This window comes from Salmo salar, chromosome 06, assembly GCF_965601325.2.
Source record: "Salmo salar chromosome 06, fSalSal1, whole genome shotgun sequence".
Classification (NCBI taxonomy): Eukaryota; Metazoa; Chordata; class Actinopteri; order Salmoniformes; family Salmonidae; genus Salmo; species Salmo salar.
Genome location: NC_138296.1, coordinates 16,253,475 through 16,278,733, shown reverse-complemented (window position 1 = coordinate 16,278,733; position 25,259 = coordinate 16,253,475). Strand labels below are relative to the sequence as shown.

The following is a 25,259-nucleotide window of genomic DNA, read 5'->3' as shown; positions in this document are numbered from 1 at the left end:
GTGTGTGTGTGTGTGTGTGTGTGTGTGTGTGTGTGTGTGTGTGTGTGTGTGTGTGTGTGTGTGTGGTGTTGTCCTGGCAGCCACGATGCCTAGAGTGACAGTCATGAGCACGCTACTTCCCCACTGGAGATCAATAAAGTTTATTAAATTGATGACTTGGCAAGGATCCTCCTAGTTACTAAAGTATATCAAGGAGCAGTGAGAAGATCCTCCTAGTTACTAAAGTATATCAAGGAGCAGTGAGAAGATCCTCCTAGTTACTAAAGTATATCAAGGAGCAGTGAGAAGATCCTCCTAGTTACTAAAGTATATCAAGGAGCAGTGAGAAGATCCTCCTAGTTACTAAAGTATGTCAAGGAGCAGTGAGAAGATCCTCCTAGTTACTAAAGTATGTCAAGGAGCAGTGAGAAGATCCTCCTAGTCAATAAAGTATATCAAGGAGCAGTGAGAAGATCCTCCTAGTTAATAAAGTATATCAAGGAGCAGTGAGAAGATCCTCCTAGTTAATAAAGTATATCAAGGAGCAGTGAGAAGATCCTCCTAGTTACTAAAGTATATCAAGGAGCTGTGAGAAGATCCTCCTAGTTACTAAAGTATGTCAAGGAGCAGTGAGAAGATCCTCCTAGTTAATAAAGTATATCAAGGAGCAGTGAGAAGATCCTCCTAGTTACTAAAGTATATCAAGGAGCAGTGAGAAGATCCTCCTAGTTACTAAAGTATATCAAGGAGCAGTGAGAAGATCCTCCTAGTTACTTTTGTATATCAAGGAGCAGTGAGAAGATCCTCCTAGTTACTAAAGTATATCAAGGAGCAGTGAGAAGATCCTCCTAGTTACTAAAGTATATCAAGGAACAGTGAGAAGATCCTCCTAGTTACTAAAGTATATCAAGGAGCAGTGAGAAGATCCTCCTAGTTACTAAAGTATATCAAGGAGCAGTGAGAAGATCCTCCTAGTTACTATAGTATATCAAGGAGCAGTGAGAAGATCCTCCTAGTTACTAAAGTATATCAAGGAGCAGTGAGAAGATCCTCCTAGTTACTAAAGTATGTCAAGGAGCAGTGAGAAGATCCTCCTAGTTACTAAAGTATGTCAAGGAGCAGTGAGAAGATCCTCCTAGTCAATAAAGTATATCAAGGAGCAGTGAGAAGATCCTCCTAGTTAATAAAGTATATCAAGGAGCAGTGAGAAGATCCTCCTAGTTAATAAAGTATATCAAGGAGCAGTGAGAAGATCCTCCTAGTTACTAAAGTATATCAAGGAGCTGTGAGAAGATCCTCCTAGTTACTAAAGTATGTCAAGGAGCAGTGAGAAGATCCTCCTAGTTAATAAAGTATATCAAGGAGCAGTGAGAAGATCCTCCTAGTTACTAAAGTATATCAAGGAGCAGTGAGAAGATCCTCCTAGTTACTAAAGTATATCAAGGAGCAGTGAGAAGATCCTCCTAGTTACTTTTGTATATCAAGGAGCAGTGAGAAGATCCTCCTAGTTACTAAAGTATATCAAGGAGCAGTGAGAAGATCCTCCTAGTTACTAAAGTATATCAAGGAACAGTGAGAAGATCCTCCTAGTTACTAAAGTATATCAAGGAGCAGTGAGAAGATCCTCCTAGTTACTAAAGTATATCAAGGAGCAGTGAGAAGATCCTCCTAGTTACTATAGTATATCAAGGAGCAGTGAGAAGATCCTCCTAGTTACTAAAGTATGTCAAGGAGCAGTGAGAAGATCCTCCTAGTTACTAAAGTATACCAGGTAGGAATGATGCAAAAACAATTGAGGAACCACCAGGTTATCCTCTACACACAATCCTCTCCTGTCTCCTTGGAGGAAGGTGTGTGTGTGTGTGTGTGTGTGTGTGTGTGTGTGTGTGTGTGTGTGTGTGTGTGTGTGTGTGTGTGTGTGTGTGTGTGTGTGTGTGTGTTGTGGGTCTGAGGTCTCTGTTATGAGATGACCCAGCTGCCACTGAGCCGTAGCACCAGGATGTCATCAGAATGTGGGGCAAAAGTCACCAGTTCAGTTTACAATAAACACCAGCAGAGCTTTCCTCCCAGGAAAAACACACACACACACAGGAACGAGGAAGCTGGCTTGAACAAGTTACACAGCGAAACGCAAACGAATGCCAGCCAAGAATGCCCTGTGGTTTACAGTGTATAATTAGGCTTCATTTCACTGATGTCTGAGATAAACTGTAACGTTAGCTTAGCCTGGAGCACCATCAGGAACTACAGACAGCAAACACACACACTCCGCTACTCAAACCCAGGTGCTAAAGAGAAAATCTGAGGGTTGAGATTGTCCGTTTTATTGAAGTAATAACTGGTATCTGCTCTGTATTTTCTCTGGTTAAGGCTGCTATCCTACCCTGCTCATCATTAGCAGGGCCGTGTTCATTAGAGAACGCAACATATTTGTTTTTTAAGCGCTTCGCAAATGAGCGTTTCTTCTTGCACATGTCCAGGTAATCCCTCCCTGTTTCAGTGTGGTTTCTTCCCGTTGGGGCCTAATGAACATGACCCTGAGCTGTCCTTTATATGTTCTGCTAGATCTACAGGTAACTGACAACATAAAGGAAACACCAACATAAAGTGTCTTAATTGGGCGTTGGGCCCACAGAACAGCGTCTGAAACTCTATTGGAGGGATGCGACACCATTCTTCCACAAGAAAATCCATAATTGGGTGGAAAACGATGTCTCAGGTACTGCTCCAGAATCACCCATAAGTGTTCAACTGGATTGAGATCTGGTGACTGAGACACACACACACACACACACACACACACACACACACACACACACACACACACACACACACACACACACACACACACACACACACACACACACACACACACACACACACACACACACACACACACACACACCTTTTAAACCCCCTGTGCTCCTTTGAGACCCCTATTTCAAAGTCACTGAGATCTCTTCTAGCCATGGTAGCCAAAATAATGGGCAACGTGTCATTTTTATACATGACCCTAAGCATGATGGGATGTTAATTGCTTCATTAACTCAGGAACCACCACTGTGTTCCCTTTATGCTGGCAGTTACAGTTCGTCTACAGTATGAGCCTGTATCTCCATCAGTATGGGCAGCCTGCGTCTCCATCAGTATGGGCAGCCTGCGTCTCCATCAGTATGGGCAGCCTGCGTCTCCATCAGTATGGGCAGCCTGCGTCTCCATCAGTATGGGCAGCCTGCGTCTCCATCAGTATGGGCAGCCTGCGTCTCCATCAGTATGGGCAGCCTGCGTCTCCATCAGTATGGGCAGCCTGCGTCTCCATCAGTATGGGCAGCCTGCGTCTCCATCAGTATGGGCAGCCTGTATCTCCATCAGTATGGGCAGCCTGCGTCTCCATCAGTATGGGCAGCCTGTGTCTCCATCAGTATGGGCAGCCTGTGTCTCCATCAGTATGGGCAGCCTGTGTCTCCATCAGTATGGGCAGCCTGTGTCTCCATCAGTATGGGCAGCCTGTGTCTCCATCAGTATGGGCAGCCTGTGTCTCCATCAGTATGGGCAGCCTGCGTCTCCATCAGTATGGGCAGCCTGTGTCTCCATCAGTATGGGCAGCCTGTGTCTCCATCAGTATGGGCAGCCTGTGTCTCCATCAGTATGGGCAGCCTGTGTTACCAGGAGGGGAAGTCTGCATCGTCTGGAGCAGGCGCTAGAGGGATTATCCCTACACAGTGACTTGGTTTAACGTACACACACACACGGGCACAGAAACTCAAAGAGGGTAGAGGACAGTAGAGGACAGTAGAGGAGAGGAGAGTAGAGGAGAAGAAAGGAAAGCAGAGGAGAGGACAGTAGAGGACAGTAGAGGACAGTAGAGGAGAGGAGAGGACAGTAGAGGACAGTAGAGGACAGTAGAGGAGAGGAGAGGACAGTAGAGGACAGAAGAGGAGAGGAGAGGGTAGTAGAGGAGAAGAGAGGAAAGCAGAGGAGAGGACAGTAGAGGACAGTAGAGGAGGGAAGGGAGAGGGATTGAGGAGGATCCAGAGTGAGTTAGTCCAGCGTGGCCACATCCCAGAGGTCTAGGTGTGGGGGGAACTATTGTTTTCTAAAGAGGGGGTAGGAACTGAACTCACCGCTTCCTGCAGCAGTTGCTCCAGTGAGTAGATTCTGGGGCGGTTTCCTCTCTCCCCATCAATAACAATGCTGTAGCTGGAGATTGAGAGAGAGAGAGAGAGAGAGAGAGAGAGAGAGAACTATTTTCAGCTGTGTGGGTATTATGCCTGCCTGATTTCACGTGTCACTGTCCCACTCCCCCGTTCCACTTTTTATTGCCTGCTGCCGGAGCAGCATTATCAACACTCTTCTGCTCAGAGTGAGCTGGGTGAGAGAAGACATGGAGTTATGTAACAGAGAGGAGGAGGAGAGAGAGGGAGGAGGAGGAGGAGAGAGGGAGAAAGAATGAGAGTGTAAGGAAGAGAGAGCGCTCTGCAGGGGGTGTGGACTCCTTCTGGAGTGAGAGGTTAAGATGCCAACACTGAGTCACTCACTGCAGAGACCAACAACCATGACTCCCAGCCACTGAGGTAGTAGTGGCTGATACTGTATATACTGTATGTGTGTGTGTGTGTGTAAGTTGCTCTGGATAAGAGAGTCTGCTAAATGACTGAAATGTAAAGGTATAGTTACATGTCAGGCAGCTCCAGTGTGTGGACCCGGGCTGCGTACAGAAGTTCATCCTCCTTGGAGATCAGCACCCTGAGTCCATCTGTCAGCAGCTGTTTGGTCAGGACACAGCTGGGGGCTGCTGGGTAAGGCGTACACAGTAGTTTAATGAAAGACAGCACACATCAACAGTGTGTATGGAAGTGCATATTTGTTGCCTCCTATCGTGTGTGTGTGTGTGTGTGTGTGTGTGTGTGTGTGTGTGTGTGTGTGTGTGTGTGTGTGTGTGTGTGTGTGTGTGTGTGTGTGTGTGTGTGTGTGTGTTTAACTATTGTTGTGGATACCAGAAGTCCTCACAAGGATAGTAAAATGAGGACAATTCAGACAAGTGGGGACATTTTCCGATCCCCACAAGGAGAAATGCTATTTTAGGCTTAGGGGTTACGTTTAGGGTTAGGGTGAAATTAGGGTTAGAATTAAGATTAGGGGTTTGGGGTTAAGGTTAAGTTTAGGGTTACAGTTAGATTTAGGGTTAGAGGTTAGGGAAAATAGGACTTTGGATTATTTGGTCCCCAGAAGGATAGCATTACAAAATTGTGACAGTGTTCCCTCCTCACCTAGTGGACTCCTGGGGTTGTGAGGGTATGACGGGTTACTGTCCTCATCCCCCTCGGAGAAGCTGCTATCATCCTCGTCCATCTGAAAGCCCTCGTCCGCCGCCATGCTCTCTAGTAGACGGCTCACTGCACGGCCCTTGGGCTGGGGGGGGGGGGGGGGGGGGGAGGGGGGGACAGAGAGAGACAGAGAGGTAGTTAGCTAGCATGTAACTCAGAGATTGACACTAAACACTACATGTACAGTATGTCCCCTGGAGGTAATCATTTTCCCTGACATAGTTTCACTCTTCCACATAAAAAGGTGCGATCCACACTCCCCCAGTCCCCCCATTTCCTGCCCCCCACCCCCCACCCCCCTTCACACAGTTACTCAGCAGGGAGGGAGTGGGATGTGGCCTGGTACTATATCCATGGTGATATCACTTTGAATTCCAGGCTGTCAGATGCTAAATGCTTTGACATACCGATACATACATATAGCGTCATATAGCCTACGAATATAGGACCTACCAATGGTAAATCAGATCAGCCAAATGAAAGGTTAGAGGTGAGCAATGAGGGCCGATTGAGTGATTCTGATTACCTGTTTGTTTCTGATCCTCCTCCCCCTGCAAGTGTTGTCATCACTCTGAGGTGACTGGACACCGCCTGACCAGCAACTTCTCCTCTGTGACATGTGCCCAGGAAGAGAGGTGTGAGTGAGTAAATGAGTGTGCGAGTGTGTGTGGATCTCTGCATGGCCAGTTAGTGCTACAGTATGAATCATCCCAGTGTGAGGAGAGAAAGGCGGCAGGTTATGTCATGGTTATGAGAGATTGAGTTACAGATTGAAGTTGTGTAATTGTCTAAATTCTAAATGTTTCAAAATATTCACTTTTAGATAAAAAGGTCTATCTAAAACCTAAAAGGGTTCTTCGGCTGTCCCCATAGGAGAACCCTTTGAAGAACCCCTTTTGATTCCAGATAGAACACTTTTGGTTTGTGGTAGAAACATTTTGGGTTCCATGTAGAACCCCTTCCACAGACGTTCTACATGGAACCCCAGAGGGTTCTTCTATGGGGACAGCCGAAGAACCCTTTTGGAGCCCTTTTTTCTAAGAGTATATCACACTCTTGGTTAACTTCACATGTTCTAAGAGATTGAAGTTGTGTCATTGTAACTTGGTTCAGTTTAGCATTTCCCCCCACTAATGGTTAAGGTTAGGATTTGGAGAAGGGAAGCTGACCCTAGATCTGTACCTAGGCAGTGGTGGAAAGTACTTAAGTCATTTTTTGGGGGTATCTGTACTTTACTTTACTATTTATATTTTTGACAACTTTTACTTTTACTTCACTACATTCCTAAAGAAAATAATGTATTTTTTATTCCATACATTTTCCTTGATACCCAAAACAACTAGTAACATTTTGAATGCTTAGCAGGACAGGAAAATTGTCAAATGTACATAGTTATGAAGAGAACACCCTGGTCATCCCTACTGCCTCTGATCTGGTGGACTCACTAAACACAGGGTATTGGAGTGTGCCCCTGGGTATCCGTACATTAAAAAAACAGAAGATTGTGCAGTATGATTTGCTTAATATTAGGTATTTTAAATGATTTAGACTTTTTATTTTGATACTTAAATATATATATTAGCAATTCCATTTACTTTTGATACTCAAGTACATTTAAAACCAAATACTTTTTGACTTTTACTCAAGTAGTATTTTACTGGGTGACTTTCACTTTTACTTGATTCATTTTCTATTAAGGTACCTTTACTTTTACTCAAGTATGACAATTGAGTACTTTTTCCACCACTGTACCTAGGGGAAACTTCACCTGGATTGATTCCATACATCACATACAAACCACTCAGGTGCATATCAATGAGTGAATAATCCTGATCTCTAGGACATACCCTGTGAATAGCTAGCTTTTCGGTGGAGCGACTGGGTAAGACTCTTCAGGAGGGCGGTCAGGTGTCTTTGTGAGGCAGAGGTCCTGGGTTAGAGCCTTAGTATGAGCCGAAACAGGAGGAAGCGGTACTCGCCAAGCAAGCAGGGTGACGTCCTTAACACTAACCTTGTTAATGGGTCCCCTCAGCATGTTGTTCTTGCGTGTGGCCCTCTTCAGCCTCTCACTGGTGGTGGGGAAGGTGACCGGCCCCATGGTCCTCCGGTAGAGGCTGCCCCTGGTCCCTAGGCTCTCCCGGCGAGGCTCCTGGGGCCTGGGTCCGCCGGCCCTCCTCACCCCCTCTGACGGGTCCTGGTACTCTGGGTGCTTCTTGGCTGCAGTGACCATGCCAAGCCTACAGGGGGCCCTCTTCCTCACCTTCACCTCTCCCTCTGCCCCAGACAGACTCTGGGAACCTGCATGGTTCAATCAAGATTTATATTTAGTAATACACGACTAATTGCATTTAGTATTTTAGTCATTTAGCATTCAAATTCAGTGTGACTTACAATACAATTAGTGCATTCAACTAAAGGTAAAATAACCTCATATTACAGTCTTTGCAAGTTCCTCAAAACAGCCACAATCTGTAAAATTAGTGTAAGGAAGAAAAGACAGGTATGCGTGTAGAGGTCAGTGGTAGACAGGTATGAGTGTAGAGAGTCAGTGGTAGACAGGTACAGACAGGTACGAGTGTAGAGGGTCAGTGGTAGACAGGTACGAGTGTAGAGGGTCAGTGGTAGACAGGTATGAGTGTAGAGGGTCAGTGGTAGACAGGTACGAGTGTAGAGGGTCAGTGGTAGACAGGTATGAGTGTAGAGGGTCAGTGGTAGACAGGTATGAGTGTAGAGGGGCAGTGGTAGACAGGTATGAGTGTGGAGAGTCAGTGGTAGACATGTACGAGTGTAGAGGGTCAGTGGTAGACAGGTAGGAGTGTAGAGGGTCAGTGGTAGACAGGTATGAGTGTAGAGGGTCAGTAGTAGACAGGTATGAGTGTAGAGGGTCAGTGGTAGACAGGTATGAGTGTAGAGGGTCAGTGGTAGACAGGTACGAGTGTAGAGGGTCAGTGGTAGACAGGTACGAGTGTAGATGGTCAGTGGTAGACAGGTACGAGTGTAGAGGGTCAGTGGTAGACAGGTACGAGTGTAGAGTGGCAGTGGTAGACAGGTATGAGTGTAGAGGGTCAGTGGTAGACAGGTACGAGTGTAGAGTGGCAGTGGTAGACAGGTAGGAGTGTAGAGGGTCAGTGGTAGACAGGTATGAGTGTAGAGGGGCAGTGATAGACAGGTACAAGTGTAGAGGGTCAGTGGTAGACAGGTATGAGTGTAGAGGGTCAGTAGTAGACAGGTATGAGTGTAGAGGGTCAGTGGTAGACAGGTATGAGTGTAGAGGGTCAGTGGTAGACAGGTATGAGTGTAGATGGTCAGTGGTAGACAGGTACGAGTGTAGAGGGTCAGTGGTAGACAGGTATGAGTGTAGAGGGTCAGTGGTAGACAGGTACGAGTGTAGAGTGGCAGTGGTAGACAGGTATGAGTGTGGAGGGTCAGTGATAGACAGGTATGAGTGTAGAGTGGCAGTGGTAGACAGGTATGAGTGTAGAGGGGCAGTGATAGACAGGTACGAGTGTAGAGGGTCAGTGGTAGACAGGTATGAGTGTAGAGGGGCAGTGATAGACAGGTACAAGTGTAGAGGGGCAGTGATAGACAGGTATGAGTGTAGAGGGTCAGTGGTAGACAGGTATGAGTGTAGAGGGTCAGTGGTAGACATGTACGAGTGTAGATGGTCAGTGGTAGACAGGTATGAGTGTAGAGGGTCAGTGGTAGACAGGTACGAGTGTAGATGGTCAGTGGTAGACAGGTATGAGTGTAGAGGGGTAGTGATAGACAGGTACGAGTGTAGAGGGTCAGTGGTAGACAGGTATGAGTGTAGAGGGTCAGTGGTAGACAGGTACGAGTGTAGAGGGTCAGTGGTAGACAGGTACGAGTGTAGAGGGGCAGTGATAGACAGGTACAAGTGTAGAGGGTCAGTGGTAGACAGGTATGAGTGTAGAGGGTCAGTGGTAGACAGGTATGAGTGTAGAGGGGTAGTGATAGACAGGTATGAGTGTAGAGGGGCAGTGATAGACAGGTACAAGTGTAGAGGGTCAGTGGTAGACAGGTATGAGTGTAGAGTGGCAGTGGTAGACAGGTATGAGTGTAGAGGGGTAGTGATAGACAGGTATGAGTGTAGAGGGGCAGTGATAGACAGGTATGAGTGTCGAGTGGCAGTGGTAGACAGGTATGAGTGTAGAGGGGTAGTGATAGACAGGTATGAGTGTAGAGGGGCAGTGATAGACAGGTATGAGTGTCGAGTGGCAGTGGTAGACAGGTATGAGTGTAGAGGGGTAGTGATAGACAGGTATGAGTGTAGAGGGGCAGTGATAGGGGAGTCAATGTGCTCTCTGAATTAGTAAGGTAGGAACTAAAAGTTGATGAGGTACCGACTAACAGATAGTGTATATTATCAGTCCTGAACCAGTGTTCCCTTCTCTTTTCTCTCAATCAGGAATTAAAGAAGATTTAAGACCAGTAACGACCCCACAGATTAAAATAAAACAGATGCTTCTCCTGGAGATTACTATAATTCTAATATATATATATATTTTAGGGGGTATAGATGTTTATAGTACCATGTACCTTGTGAGCATCAGTACTTGTGTATGACAAATATTTAGTAAACATTGTAACCATGTCAAAGATTCTTCATTTTGGTGACAGAGTTGAAGCAGCGTAACACACACGCACGCACACGCACGCACGCAAGCACACGCACACACACCAAGCCTGTCTTCTTACCGTAAAGCTCCTGCCTCTCTTTTTTGTTCCGGGCTTTCTGATTGGCCTCCAGCTTGACGACAGACGAGGGGGATGGACCAGTCATGGCGGAGCGTGATGAGACGTCTCGGGAGGGTTGTGCTTTGATGTCTTGTCCTTCGTCACTGTCATAACTTCCTTCCTCTTCCTCCTCTTCTAAAGAGAGAACAACATACATAGTAGTGTCTAAATCCAACCTATCCACTTCCTCTTCCTCCTCTTCTAAAGAGAGAACAACATACATAGTACTGTGTCTAAATCCAGCCTATCCACTTCCTCTTCCTCCTCTTCTAACGAGAGAACAACATACATAGTACTGTGTCTAAATCCAGCCTATCCACTTCCTCTTCCTCCTCTTCTAAAGAGAGAACAACATACATAGTACTGTGTCTAAATCCAGCCTATCCACTTCCTCTTCCTCCTCTTCTAAAGAGAGAACAACATACATAGTACTGTGTCTAAATCCAGCCTATCCACTTCCTCTTCCTCCTCTTCTAAAGAGAGAACAACATACATAGTACTGTGTCTAAATCCAGCCTATCCACTTCCTCTTCCTCCTCTTCTAAAGAGAGAACAACATACATAGTACTGTGTCTAAATCCAGCCTATCCACTTCCTCTTCCTCCTCTTCTAAAGAGAGAACAACATACATAGTACTGTGTCTAAATCCAGCCTATCCACTTCCTCTTCCTCCTCTTCTAAAGAGAGAACAACATACATAGTACTGTGTCTAAATCCAGCCTATCCACTTCCTCTTCCTCCTCTTCTAAAGAGAGAACAACATACATAGTACTGTGTCTAAATCCAGCCTATCCACTTCCTCTTCCTCCTCTTCTAAAGAGAGAACAACATACATAGTACTGTGTCTAAATCCAGCCTATCCACTTCCTCCTCTTCTAAAGAGAGAACAACATACACAGTACTGTGTCTAAATCCAGCCTATCCACTTCCTCTTCCTCCTCTTCTAAAGAGAGAACAACATACATAGTACTGTGTCTAAATCCAGCCTATCCACTTCCCCTTCCTCCTCTTCTAAAGAGAGAACAACATACACAGTACTGTGTCTAAATCCAGCCTATCCACTTCCTCTAACAGACTTCCTTTGCTTATCATTAGAAAATATTTAGAGGCTTGTATTTCCCCAAAACCTGTTTTCTACATTCTAACATTTAGCAGTTACCTCGTTATCTTGTTGTCTTCCTGGAGGAAAACAAATAACCATTCATAATGATGAGATACCAGGAGCTTCTGACTGTTGTTCTCTGGGGCTGGGACCTGAGGTGTGTCTGGAGTACTGAGCTCTGACTGTTGTTCTCTGGGGCTGGGACCTGAAGTGTGTCTGGAGTACTGAGCTCTGACTGTTGTTCTCTGGGGCTGGGACCTGAAGTGTGTCTGGAGTACTGAGCTCTGACTGTTGTTCTCTGGGGCTGGGACCTGAAGTGTGTCTGGAGTACTGAGCTCTGACTGTTGTTCTCTGGGGCTGGGACCTGAAGTGTGTCTGGAGTACTGAGCTCTGACTGTTGTTCTCTGGGGCTGGGACCTGAAGTGTGTCTGGAGTACTGAGCTCTGACTGTTGTTCTCTGTGGCTGGGACCTGAAGTGTGTCTGGAGTACTAAGCTCTGACTGTTGTTCTCTGGGACTGGGACCTGAGGTGTGTCTGGAGTACTAAGCTCTGACTGTTGTTCTCTGGGGCTGGGACCTGAAGTGTGTCTGGAGTACAGAGCTCTGACTGATTGTGTGTGTGTGTGGGTTTGCATGCATATGCTAGCTCGCTTGCGTGTGCAAGTGTGTGTGCTCTTGTGTTGAGTGCACGTGGTGTGTGTGTCTCTGTAGCCTGTAACTGCTCTGTGGTCCAGCCTGCTTGTCTCCATGGCCTGTCAGAGCCTCTCACAGGCAGCTGTACACAGCTGTGGCCTAGCTTCTTACACACACACACACACACACACACACACACACACACACACACACACACACACACACACACACACACACACACACACACACACACACACACACACACACACAGAGGTGTCGGGTGTCCGCGCGCTGCCGACCCCACTTGTCATTTACGAGGCGTTGATCAACACGTTCTCACTCACCTCTGAACACTGACAGGATCACTTTCAGATGAATTAACAAATTAACAAAACTCACACGAGGGCTCCGTGGCAGCCTTCTGCATGTGTGTGTGTGTGTGTGTGTGTGTGTTTATTCCCTAACTTGTGTATAGAGTGCATGAGACAGTGTAATGTAAATGCATCCTGTGCTCTATAGAAGTAGTTGACTAATGAAGAAGGTTGTTTACAAGCTTGATGACAGGTTAGAGGTGCCTTCCACACTTAGTGAAGGGTACAGTGTGCTGAGCGAAGGGTACAATGTGTTGAGTGGAGGGTACAGTGTGCTGAGTGTGTTGAGTGGAGGGTACAGTGTGCTGAGTGGAGGGTACAGTGTGTTGAGTGGAGGGTACAGTGTGCTGAGTGAAGGGTACAGTGTGCTGAGTGAAGGGTACAGTGTGTTGAGTGAAGGGTACAGTGTGCTGAGTGAAGGGTACAGTGTGCTGAGTGAAGGGTACAGTGTGTTGAGTGAAGGGTACAGTGTGTTGAGTGAAGGGTACAGTGTGTTGAGTGGAGGGTACAGTGTGTTGAGTGAAGGGTACAGTGTGTTGAGTGGAGGGTACAGTGTGTTGAGTGGAGGGTACAGTGTGCTGAGTGAAGGGTACAGTGTGCTGAGTGAAGGGTACAGTGTGCTGAGTGAAGGGTACAGTGTGTTGAGTGGAGGGTACAGTGTGCTGAGTGGAGGGTACAGTGTGCTGAGTGGAGGGTACAGTGTGCTGAGTGGAGGGTACAGTGTGCTGAGTGGAGGGTACAGTGTGTTGAGTAGAGGGTACAGTGTGCTGAGTGAAGGGTACAGTGTGCTGAGTGAAGGGTACAGTGTGCTGAGTGAAGGGTACAGTGTGTTGAGTGGAGGGTACAGTGTGCTGAGTGGAGGGTACAGTGTGCTGAGTGGAGGGTACAGTGTGCTGAGTGAAGGGTACAGTGTGTTGAGTGGAGGGTACAGTGTGCTGAGTGAAGGGTACAGTGTGTTGAGTGGAGGGTACAGTGTGCTGAGTGGAGGGTACAGTGTGTTGAGTGGAGGGTACAGTGTGCTGAGTGGAGGGTACAGTGTGTTGAGTGGAGGGTACAGTGTGCTGAGTGGAGGGTACAGTGTGCTGAGTGAAGGGTACAGTGTGTTGAGTGGAGGGTACAGTGTGCTGAGTGGAGGGTACAGTGTGCTGAGTGAAGGGTACAGTGTGTTGAGTGGAGGGTACAGTGTGCTGAGTGGAGGGTACAGTGTGTTGAGTGGAGGGTACAGTGTGCTGAGTGGAGGGTACAGTGTGCTGAGTGGAGGGTACAGTGTGTTGAGTGGAGGGTACAGTGTGTTGAGTGGAGGGTACAGTGTGCTGAGTGAAGGGTACAGTGTGCTGAGTGGAGGGTACAGTGTGCTGAGTGGAGGGTACAGTGTGTTGAGTGGAGGGTACAGTGTGTTGAGTGGAGGGTACAGTGTGCTGAGTGAAGGGTACAGTGTGCTGAGTGGAGGGTACAGTATGTTGAGTACCTGACCTGGCTGGAGAAGAGAGCCACCCTGTCCAACTCATCCAACCTTATCTGTCCCCTCTTACCCCTTACCCCTCCACCCAGTCACCTCAGCCCACTCACCCTGGTCGGAGGATTCACTCTCTGTAGGGGAGGTCATCTTACCCCTCCACCCAGTCACCTCAAACCACTCACCCTGGTCGGAGGATTCACTCTCTGTAGGGGAGGTCATCTTCCCCCTCCACCCAGTCACCTCAGCCCACTCACCCTGGTCGGAGGATTCACTCTCTGTAGGGGAGGTCATCTTACCCCTCCACCCAGTCACCTCAGCCCACTCACCCTGGTCGGAGGATTCACTCTCTGTAGGGGAGGTCATCTTCCCCCTCCACCCAGTCACCTCAGCCAACTCACCCTGGTCGGAGGATTCACTCTCTGTAAGGGAGGTTATCTTCCCCCTCCACCCAGTCACCTCAGCAAACTCACCCTGGTTGGAGGATTCACTCTCTGTAGGGGAGGTCTCTCCCCCCTCCATGGCTTCCTGACTCCTGGCTCGGAGGACCCTGGCCCTGGGCTGCTGCAGCCGTGTGGACCCCTGGACCCCGAGAGCTCCCCCCATCCCTTTCCTCCTGCCCCCACGCATCATCAGCGGGGTCCCCGTCCAGCCCTCCTGGCCGCCGCTGTCTGCACTGGCTGCTGAGAAAGAGAGAGAGAGAACACACACAGAGTGCCGTGACTCAAATCGGTACACACCATAAAGATAGAATTACAACACTAGAATGGACAATGTAGGTCTAATAACTTAACTACAGGGCAGCCATATTTGTATTATTAATATTGTAGGAGGGATATGGTAGTGTTTCTCTCTACAGTAGTGTTTCTCTAGGGTAGTGTTTCTATCTATAGTAGTGTTTCTATCTATGGTAGTGTTTCTATCTATAGTAGTGTTTCTCTCTATAGTAGTGTTTCTATCTATGGTAGTGTTTCTCTATGGTAGTGTTTCTCTATGGTAGTGTTTCTCTCTATAGTAGTGTTTCTCTCTACGGTAGTGTTTCTCTACGGTAGTGTTTCTATCTATAGTAGTGTTTCTCTATGGTAGTGTTTCTATCTATAGTAGTGTTTCTCTATGGTAGTGTTTCTCTATGGTAGTGTTTCTCTCTATAGTAGTGTTTCTATCTATGGTAGTGTTTCTATCTATGGTAGTGTTTCTATCTATAGTAGTGTTTCTATCTATGGTAGTGTTTCTATCTATGGTAGTGTTTATATCTATAGTAGTGTTTATATCTATAGTAGTGTTTCTCTCTATAGTAGTGTTTCTATCTATGGTAGTGTTTCTATCTATGGTAGTGTTTCTATCTATGGTAGTGTTTCTCTCTATGGTAGTGTTTCTATCTATAGTAGTGTTTCTCTCTATAGTAGTGTTTCTCTATAGTAGTGTTTCTCTCTATGGTAGTGTTTCTCTCTATGGTAGTGTTTCTCTCTATGGTAGTGTTTCTCTCTATAGTAGTGTTTCTATCTATAGTAGTGTTTCTCTCTATAGTAGTGTTTCTATCTATAGTAGTGTTTCTATCTATGGTAGTGTTTCTATCTATGGTAGTGTTTCTATCTATGGTAGTGTTTCTATCTATGGTAGTGTTTCTCTATGGTAGTGTTTCTATCTATTGTAGAGTTTCTCTTTGGTAGTGTTTCTCTCTACGGTAGTGTTTCTATCTATGGTAGTGTTTCTCTATAGTAGTGTTTCTATCTATGGTAGTGTTTCTCTCTATGGTAGTGTTTCTCTCTATGGTAGTGTTTCTCTATAGTAGTGTTTCTCTCTATGGTAGTGTTTCTATCTATGGTAGTGTTTCTATCTATGGTAGTGTTTCTATCTATAGTAGTGTTTCTATCTATGGTAGTGTTTCTCTCTATAGTAGTGTTTCTCTCTAGTAGTGTTTCTCTATGGTAGTGTTTCTCTCTATGGTAGTGTTTCTATCTATGGTAGTGTTTCTCTCTATGGTAGTGTTTCTATCTATAGTAGTGTTAATCTATGGTAGTGTTTCTCTATGGTAGTGTTTCTCTATGGTAGTGTTTCTCTCTATGGTAGTGTTTCTCTATGGTAGTGTTTCTCTATGGTAGTGTTTCTCTCTAGTAGTGTTTCTCTATGGTAGTGTTTCTCTCTAGTAGTGTTTCTCTCTATAGTAGTGTTTCTATCTATAGTAGTGTTTCTCTATAGTAGTGTTTCTCTCTATGGTAGTGTTTTTATCTATTGTAGTGTTTCTCTATCGTAGTGTTTCTCTATACTAGTGTTTCTCTATAGTAGTGTTTCTATCTATGGTAGTGTTTCTCTCTATAGTAGTGTTTCTATCTATGGTAGTGTTTCTCTCTATTGTAGTGTTTCTCTATGGTAGTGTTTCTCTCTATGGTAGTGTTTTTATCTATTGTAGTGTTTCTCTATCGTAGTGTTTCCATCTATAGTAGTGTTTCTCTATAGTAGTGTTTCTATCTATAGTAGTGTTTCTCTCTATGGTAGTGTTTCTATCTATGGCAGTGTTTCTCTATGGTAGTGTTTCTCTATGGTAGTCTTTCTCTATGGTAGTGTTTCTATCTATGGTAGTGTTTCTATCTATGGTAGTGTTTCTCTCTATTGTAGTGTTTCTATCTATGGTAGTGTTTCTATCTATTGTAGAGTTTCTCTTTGGTAGTGTTTCTCTCTACGGTAGTGTTTCTCTCTACGGTAGTGTTTCTATCTATGGTAGTGTTTCTATCTATGGTAGTGTTTCTATCTATGGTAGTGTTTCTCTCTATGGTAGTGTTTCTATCTATAGTAGTGTTTCTATCTATGGTAGTGTTTCTATCTATAGTAGTGTTTCTCTCTATTTTAGTGTTTCTCTATGGTAGTATTTCAATCTATGGTAGTGTTTCTATCTATAGTAGTGTTTGTCTCTATGGTAGTGTTTCTCTCTATGGTAGTGTTTCTCTCTATGGTAGTGTTTCTCTCTATGGTATTGTTTCTCTCTATGGTAGTGTTTCTCTCTATGGTAGTGTTTCTATCTATGGTAGTGTTTCTCTCTATGGTAGTGTTTCTATCTATGGTAGTGTTTCTCTATGGTAGTGTTTCTATCTATGGTAGTGTTTCTCTCTATGGTAGTGTTTCTATCTATGGTAGTGTTTCTTCTATGGTAGTGTTTCTATCTATGGTAGTGTTTCTCTATGGTAGTGTTTCTCTATGGTAGTGTTTCTATCTATAGTAGTGTTTCTCTATAGTAGTGTTTCTATCTATGGTAGTGTTTCTCTCTATGGTAGTGTTTCTCTCTATGGTAGTGTTTCTCTATAGTAGTGTTTCTCTCTATGGTAGTGTTTCTATCTATGGTAGTGTTTCTATCTATGGTAGTGTTTCTATCTATAGTAGTGTTTCTATCTATGGTAGTGTTTCTCTCTATAGTAGTGTTTCTCTATAGTAGTGTTTCTATCTATGGTAGTGTTTCTCTCTAGTAGTGTTTCTCTCTATGGTAGTGTTTCTCTATGGTAGTGTTTCTCTATAGTAGTGTTTCTCTATAGTAGTGTTTCTCTATGGTAGTGTTTCTATCTATGGTAGTGTTTCTCTATAGTAGTGTTTCTATCTATGGTAGTGTTTCTATCTATGGTAGTGTTTCTATCTATAGTAGTGTTTCTCTATAGTAGTGTTTCTCTATGGTAGTGTTTCTATCTATGGTAGTGTTTCTATCTATGGTAGTGTTTCTCTCTATAGTAGTGTTTCTCTCTATAGTAGTGTTTCTATCTATGGTAGTGTTTCTCTCTATGGTAGTGTTTCTCTCTATAGTAGTGTTTCTCTATAGTAGTGTTTCTATCTATGGTAGTGTTTCTCTATAGTAGTGTTTCTCTCTATGGTAGTGTTTCTATCTATGGTAGTGTTTCTATCTATGGTAGTGTTTCTCTCTATAGTAGTGTTTCTCTATGGTAGTGTTTCTATCTATGGTAGTGTTTCTCTATAGTAGTGTTTCTCTATAGTAGTGTTTCTATCTATGGTAGTGTTTCTCTCTATAGTAGTGTTTCTTCTATGGTAGTGTTTCTATCTATGGTAGTGTTTCTCTATGGTAGTGTTTCTTCTATAGTAGTGTTTCTATCTATGGTAGTGTTTCTCTCTATGGTAGTGTTTCTATCTATAGTAGTGTTTCTCTCTATGGTAGTGTTTCTATCTATAGTAGTGTTTCTCTATGGTAGTGTTTCTCTCTATGGTAGTGTTTCTCTATGGTAGTGTTTCTCTCTATGGTAGTGTTTCTCTCTATAGTAGTGTTTCTTCTATAGTAGTGTTTCTCTCTATGTAGTGTTTCTATCTATGGTAGTGTTTCTATCTATGGTAGTGTTTCTTCTATGGTAGTGTTTCTATCTATGGTAGTGTTTCTCTATGGTAGTGTTTCTCTCTATGGTAGTGTTTCTATCTATGGTAGTGTTTCTATCTATGGTAGTGTTTCTCTATAGTAGTGTTTCTCTCTATAGTAGTGTTTCTATCTATGGTAGTGTTTCTCTCTATAGTAGTGTTTCTATCTATGGTAGTGTTTCTCTCTATGGTAGTGTTTCTCTATGGTAGTGTTTCTATCTATGGTAGTGTTTCTATCTATAGTAGTGTTTCTCTCTATCGTAGTGTTTCTATCTATAGTAGTGTTTCTCTCTATAGTAGTGTTTCTATCTATGTAGTGTTTCTCTATGGTAGTGTTTCTCTCTATGGTAGTGTTTCTATCTATGGTAGTGTTTCTCTCTATGGTAGTGTTTCTCTCTATGGTAGTGTTTCTCTATGGTAGTGTTTCTATCTATGGTAGTGTTTCTCTCTATGGTAGTGTTTCTCTCTATGGTAGTGTTTCTCTCTATGGTAGTGTTTCTATCTATGGTAGTGTTTCTCTCTATGGTAGTGTTTCTATCTACGGTAGTGTTTCTATCTATAGTAGTGTTTCTCTCTATGGTAGTGTTTCTCTATGGTAGTGTTTCTATCTATGGTAGTGTTTCTCTCTATGGTAGTGTTTCTCTCTATGGTAGTGTTTCTCTCTATGGTAGTGTTTCTATCTATGGTAGTGTTTCTCTCTATGGTAGTGTTTCTCTCTATGGTAGTGTTTCTCTCTATGGTAGTGTTTTCTCTATGGTAGTGTTTCTCTCTATGGTAGTGTTTCTCTATGGTAGTGTTTCTCTCTATGGTAGTGTTTCTCTCTATGGTAGTGTTTCTCTCTATAGTAGTGTTTCTCTATGGTAGTGTTTCTCTCTATGGTAGTGTTTCTATCTATGGTAGTGTTTCTCTCTATAGTAGTGTTTCTCTCTATGGCAGTGTTTCTATCTATGGCAGTGTTTCTATCTATGGCAGTGTTTCTATCTATGGTAGTGTTTCTCTATGGTAGTGTTTCTCTATGGTAGTGTTTCTCTATGGTAGTTTTTCTATCTGTGGTAGTGTTTCTCTATAGTAGTGTTTCTCTATGGTAGTGTTTCTCTATGGTAGTGTTTCTATCTATGGTAGTGTTTCTATCTATGGTAGTGTTTCTATCTATGGTAGTGTTTCTCTATGGTAGTGTTTCTATCTATGGTAGTGTTTCTATCTATGGTAGTGTTTCTCTCTATGGTAGTGTTTCTCTCTATAGTAGTGTTTCTCTATAGTAGTGTTTCTATCTATGGTAGTGTTTCTATCTATGGTAGTGTTTCTATCTATGGTAGTGTTTCTCTATAGTAGTGTTTCTCTATAGTAGTGTTTCTCTCTATAGTAGTGTTTCTATCTATGGTAGTGTTTCTATCTATGGTAGTGTTTCTCTACGGTAGTTTTTCTATCTATGGTAGTGTTTCTCTCTATGGTAGTGTTTCTATCTATGTTAGTGTTACTTTATGGTAGTGTTTCTCTATGGTAGTGTTTCTCTCTATTGTAGTGTTTCTATCTATAGTAGTGTTTCTCTCTATAGTAGTGTTTCTCTCTATAGTAGTGTTTCTCTATGGTAGTGTTTCTCTCTATTGTAGTGTTTCTCTCTATAGTAGTGTTTCTCTCTATAGTAGTGTTTCTATCTATGGTAGTGTTTCTATCTATGGTAGTGTTTCTCTCTATGGTAGTGTTTCTCTCTATGGTAGTGTTTCTCTATGGTAGTGTTTCTCTCTATAGTAGTGTTTCTATCTATGGTAGTGTTTCTATCTATGGTAGTGTTTCTCTATAGTAGTGTTTCTCTCTATAGTAGTGTTTCTATCTATGGTAGTGTTTCTATCTACAGTAGTGTTTCTCTCTATGGTAGTGTTTCTATCTATGGTAGTGTTTCTCTATGGTAGTGTTTCTATCTATAGTAGTGTTTCTATCTATAGTAGTGTTTCTCTCTATAGTAGTGTTTCTATCTATAGTAGTGTTTCTCTCTATAGTAGTGTTTCTATCTATAGTAGTGTTTCTCTATGGTAGTGTTTCTCTCTACGGTAGTGTTTCTATCTATAGTAGTGTTTCTCTCTATTGTAGTGTTTCTCTCTATAGTAGTGTTTCTCTCTATAGTAGTGTTTCTCTCTATAGTAGTGTTTCTATCTATGGTAGTGTTTCTATCTATGGTAGTGTTTCTCTCTATGGTAGTGTTTCTCTCTATGGTAGTGTTTCTCTATGGTAGTGTTTCTCTCTATAGTAGTGTTTCTATCTATGGTAGTGTTTCTATCTATGGTAGTGTTTCTCTATAGTAGTGTTTCTCTCTATAGTAGTGTTTCTATCTATGGTAGTGTTTCTATATACAGTAGTGTTTCTCTCTATGGTACTGTTTCTATCTATGGTAGTGTTTCTCTATGGTAGTGTTTCTATCTATAGTAGTGTTTCTATCTATAGTAGTGTTTCTCTCTATAGTAGTGTTTCTATCTATAGTAGTGTTTCTCTCTATAGTAGTGTTTCTATCTATAGTAGTGTTTCTCTATGGTAGTGTTTCTCTCTACGGTAGTGTTTCTATCTATAGTAGTGTTTCTCTCTATGGTAGTGTTTCTCTCTACGGTAGTGTTTCTCTATGGTAGTGTTTCTATCTATGGTAGTGTTTCTCTCTATTGTAGTGTTTCTCTCTATGGTAGTGTTTCTCTCTATGGTAGTGTTTCTCTCTATGGTAGTGTTTCTCTCTACGGTAGTGTTTCTATCTACGGTAGTGTTTCTATCTATAGTAGTGTTTCTCTCTACGGTAGTGTTTCTCTATGGTAGTGTTTCTATCTATGGTAGTGTTTCTCTCTATTGTAGTGTTTCTCTCTATGGTAGTGTTTCTCTCTATGGTAGTTTTTCTCTATGGTAGTGTTTCTCTCTATGGTAGTGTTTCTCTATTGTAGTGTTTCTATCTATAGTAGTGTTTCTCTCTATAGTAGTGTTTCTCTCTATAGTAGTGTTTCTCTATGGTAGTGTTTCTCTCTATTGTAGTGTTTCTATCTATAGTAGTGTTTCTCTCTATAGTAGTGTTTCTATCTATGGTAGTGTTTCTATCTATGGTAGTGTTTCTCTCTATGGTAGTGTTTCTATCTATAGTAGTGTTTCTCTATGGTAGTGTTTCTCTCTATAGTAGTGTTTCTATCTATGGTAGTGTTTCTATCTATGGTAGTGTTTCTCTATAGTAGTGTTTCTCTCTATAGTAGTGTTTCTATCTATGGTAGTGTTTCTATCTACGGTAGTGTTTCTCTCTATGGTAGTGTTTCTATCTATGGTAGTGTTTCTCTATGGTAGTGTTTCTCTATGGTAGTGTTTCTACCTATAGTAGTGTTTCTCTCTATTGTAGTGTTTCTCTATAGTAGTGTTTCTATCTATGGTAGTGTTTCTCTCTATTGTAGTGTTTCTCTACGGTAGTGTTTCTCTCTATGGTAGTGTTTCTATCTATAGTAGTGTTTCTCTATCGTAGTGTTTCCATCTATAGTAGTGTTTCTCTATAGTAGTGTTTCTATCTATAGTAGTGTTTCTCTCTATGGTAGTGTTTCTCTATGGTAGTGTTTCTCTATGGTAGTGTTTCTACCTATAGTAGTGTTTCTCTCTATTGTAGTGTTTCTCTATAGTAGTGTTTCTATCTATGGTAGTGTTTCTCTCTATTGTAGTGTTTCTCTATGGTAGTGTTTCTCTCTATGGTAGTGTTTCTATCTATAGTAGTGTTTCTCTATCGTAGTGTTTCAATCTATAGTAGTGTTTCTCTATAGTAGTGTTTCTCTCTATGGCAGTGTTTCTATCTATGGCAGTGTTTCTATCTATGGTAGTGTTTCTCTATGGTAGTGTTTCTCTATGGTAGTGTTTCTCTATGGTAGTTTTTCTATCTGTGGTAGTGTTTCTCTATAGTAGTGTTTCTCTATGGTAGTGTTTCTCTATGGTAGTTTTTCTATCTATGGTAGTGTTTCTATCTATGGTAGTGTTTCTATCTATGGTAGTGTTTCTCTATGGTAGTGTTTCTATCTATGGTAGTGTTTCTCTCTATGGTAATGTTTCTCTCTATAGTAGTGTTTCTCTATAGTAGTGTTTCTATCTATGGTAGTGTTTCTATCTATGGTAGTGTTTCTATCTATGGTAGTGTTTCTCTATAGTAGTGTTTCTCTATAGTAGTGTTTCTCTCTATAGTAGTGTTTCTATCTATGGTAGTGTTTCTATCTATGGTAGTGTTTCTCTACGGTAGTGTTTCTATCTATGGTAGTGTTTCTCTCTATGGTAGTGTTTCTATCTATGTTAGTGTTACTTTATGGTAGTGTTTCTCTATGGTAGTGTTTCTCTCTATTGTAGTGTTTCTATCTATAGTAGTGTTTCTCTCTATAGTAGTGTTTCTCTCTATAGTAGTGTTTCTCTATGGTAGTGTTTCTCTCTATTGTAGTGTTTCTCTCTATAGTAGTGTTTCTCTCTATAGTAGTGTTTCTATCTATGGTAGTGTTTCTATCTATGGTAGTGTTTCTCTCTATGGTAGTGTTTCTCTCTATGGTAGTGTTTCTCTATTGTAGTGTTTCTCTCTATAGTAGTGTTTCTATCTATGGTAGTGTTTCTATCTATGGTAGTGTTTCTCTATAGTAGTGTTTCTCTCTATAGTAGTGTTTCTATCTATGGTAGTGTTTCTATCTACAGTAGTGTTTCTCTCTATGGTAGTGTTTCTATCTATGGTAGTGTTTCTCTATGGTAGAAACACTACTATAGATAGAAACACTACTATAGATAGAAACACTATCTATAGTAGTGTTTCTCTCTATAGTAGTGTTTCTCTCTATGGTAGTGTTTCTCTATGGTAGTGTTTCTCTATGGTAGTGTTTCTACCTATAGTAGTGTTTCTCTCTATTGTAGTGTTTCTCTATATTAGTGTTTCTATCTATGGTAGTGTTTCTCTCTATTGTAGTGTTTCTCTACGGTAGTGTTTCTCTCTATGGTAGTGTTTCTATCTATAGTAGTGTTTCTCTATCGTAGTGTTTCCATCTATAGTAGTGTTTCTCTATAGTAGTGTTTCTATCTATAGTAGTGTTTCTCTCTATGGTAGTGTTTCTCTCTATGGTAGTGTTTCTCTATGGTAGTGTTTCTACCTATAGTAGTGTTTCTCTCTATTGTAGTGTTTCTCTATAGTAGTGTTTCTATCTATGGTAGTGTTTCTCTCTATTGTAGTGTTTCTCTATGGTAGTGTTTCTCTCTATGGTAGTGTTTCTATCTATAGTAGTGTTTCTCTATCGTAGTGTTTCAATCTATAGTAGTGTTTCTCTATAGTAGTGTTTCTCTCTATGGCAGTGTTTCTATCTATGGCAGTGTTTCTATCTATGGCAGTGTTTCTATCTATGGTAGTGTTTCTCTATGGTAGTGTTTCTCTATGGTAGTGTTTCTCTATGGTAGTTTTTCTATCTGTGGTGGTGTTTCTCTATAGTAGTGTTTCTCTATGGTAGTGTTTCTCTATGGTAGTTTTTCTATCTATGGTAGTGTTTCTATCTATGGTAGTGTTTCTATCTATGGTAGTGTTTCTCTATGGTAGTGTTTCTATCTATGGTAGTGTTTCTCTCTATGGTAATGTTTCTCTCTATAGTAGTGTTTCTCTATAGTAGTGTTTCTATCTATGGTAGTGTTTCTATCTATGGTAGTGTTTCTATCTATGGTAGTGTTTCTCTATAGTAGTGTTTCTCTATAGTAGTGTTTCTCTCTATAGTAGTGTTTCTATCTATGGTAGTGTTTCTCTCTATGGTAGTGTTTCTCTCTATGGTATTGTTTCTCTCTATGGTAGTGTTTCTATCTATGGTAGTGTTTCTCTCTATGGTAGTGTTTCTCTCTATGGTAGTGTTTCTCTCTATGGTATTGTTTCTCTCTATGGTATTGTTTCTCTCTATGGTAGTGTTTCTATCTATGGTAGTGTTTCTATCTATGGTAGTGTTTCTCTCTATGGTAGTGTTTCTCTCTATGGTAGTGTTTCTATCTATGGTAGTGTTTCTCTATGGTAGTGTTTCTATCTATGGTATTGTTTCTCTCTATGGTAGTGTTTCTATCTATGGTAGTGTTTCTCTATGGTAATGTTTCTATCTATGGTAGTGTTTCTCTATGGTAGTGTTTCTCTATGGTAGTGTTTCTATCTATAGTAGTGTTTCTCTATAGTAGTGTTTCTATCTATGGTAGTGTTTCTCTCTATGGTAGTGTTTCTCTCTATGGTAGTGTTTCTCTATAGTAGTGTTTCTCTCTATGGTAGTGTTTCTATCTATGGTAGTGTTTCTATCTATGGTAGTGTTTCTATCTATAGTAGTGTTTCTATCTATGGTAGTGTTTCTCTCTATAGTAGTGTTTCTCTCTAGTAGTGTTTCTCTATGGTAGTGTTTCTCTCTAGTAGTGTTTCTCTCTATGGTAGTGTTTCTATCTATAGTAGTGTTTCTCTATAGTAGTGTTTCTATCTATGGTAGTGTTTATATCTGTGGTAGTGTTTCTCTATAGTAGTGTTTCTCTATAGTAGTGTTTCTCTATGGTAGTGTTTCTATATATGGTAGTGTTTCTATCTATGGTAGTGTTTCTCTCTATAGTAGTGTTTCTCTATAGTAGTGCTTCTATCTATGGTAGTGTTTCTATCTATGGTAGTGTTTCTCTATAGTAGTGTTTCTCTATAGTAGTGTTTCTATCTATGGTAGTGTTTCTCTCTATAGTAGTGTTTCTCTCTATGGTAGTGTTTCTATCTATGGTAGTGTTTCTCTCTATGGTAGTGTTTCTCTATGGTAGTGTTTCTCTATGGTAGTGTTTCTACCTATAGTAGTGTTTCTCTATGGTAGTGTTTCTCTCTATGGTAGTGTTTCTATCTATAGTAGTGTTTCTCTATCGTAGTGTTTCAATCTATAGTAGTGTTTCTCTATAGTAGTGTTTCTCTCTATGGCAGTGTTTCTATCTATGGCAGTGTTTCTATCTATGGTAGTGTTTCTCTATGGTAGTGTTTCTCTATGGTAGTGTTTCTCTATGGTAGTTTTTCTATCTGTGGTAGTGTTTCTCTATAGTAGTGTTTCTCTATGGTAGTGTTTCTCTATGGTAGTTTTTCTATCTATGGTAGTGTTTCTATCTATGGTAGTGTTTCTATCTATGGTAGTGTTTCTCTATGGTAGTGTTTCTATCTATGGTAGTGTTTCTCTCTATGGTAATGTTTCTCTCTATAGTAGTGTTTCTCTATAGTAGTGTTTCTATCTATGGTAGTGTTTCTATCTATGGTAGTGTTTCTATCTATGGTAGTGTTTCTCTATAGTAGTGTTT

At 41.9% G+C, this 25,259-nt stretch overlaps 1 protein-coding gene across 1 annotated transcript in view; it reads right to left on the bottom strand.

The window, feature by feature from the left end:
• LOC106606381 (BAH and coiled-coil domain-containing protein 1) overlaps positions 1-25,259 on the bottom strand; it is a 302,712-nt gene that overhangs the window by 5,201 nt on the left and 272,252 nt on the right. Inside the window, exons 17-23 of the mRNA XM_082976139.1 lie at positions 14,096-14,305; positions 10,023-10,196; positions 7,318-7,604; positions 5,833-5,916; positions 5,250-5,391; positions 4,657-4,774; positions 4,104-4,179 (exon numbers count right to left, since the gene is read on the bottom strand). Coding sequence (XP_082832265.1) covers positions 4,104-4,179; positions 4,657-4,774; positions 5,250-5,391; positions 5,833-5,916; positions 7,318-7,604; positions 10,023-10,196; positions 14,096-14,305 — 1,091 coding nt within the window. The remainder of the gene's footprint in view (positions 1-4,103; positions 4,180-4,656; positions 4,775-5,249; positions 5,392-5,832; positions 5,917-7,317; positions 7,605-10,022; positions 10,197-14,095; positions 14,306-25,259) is intronic.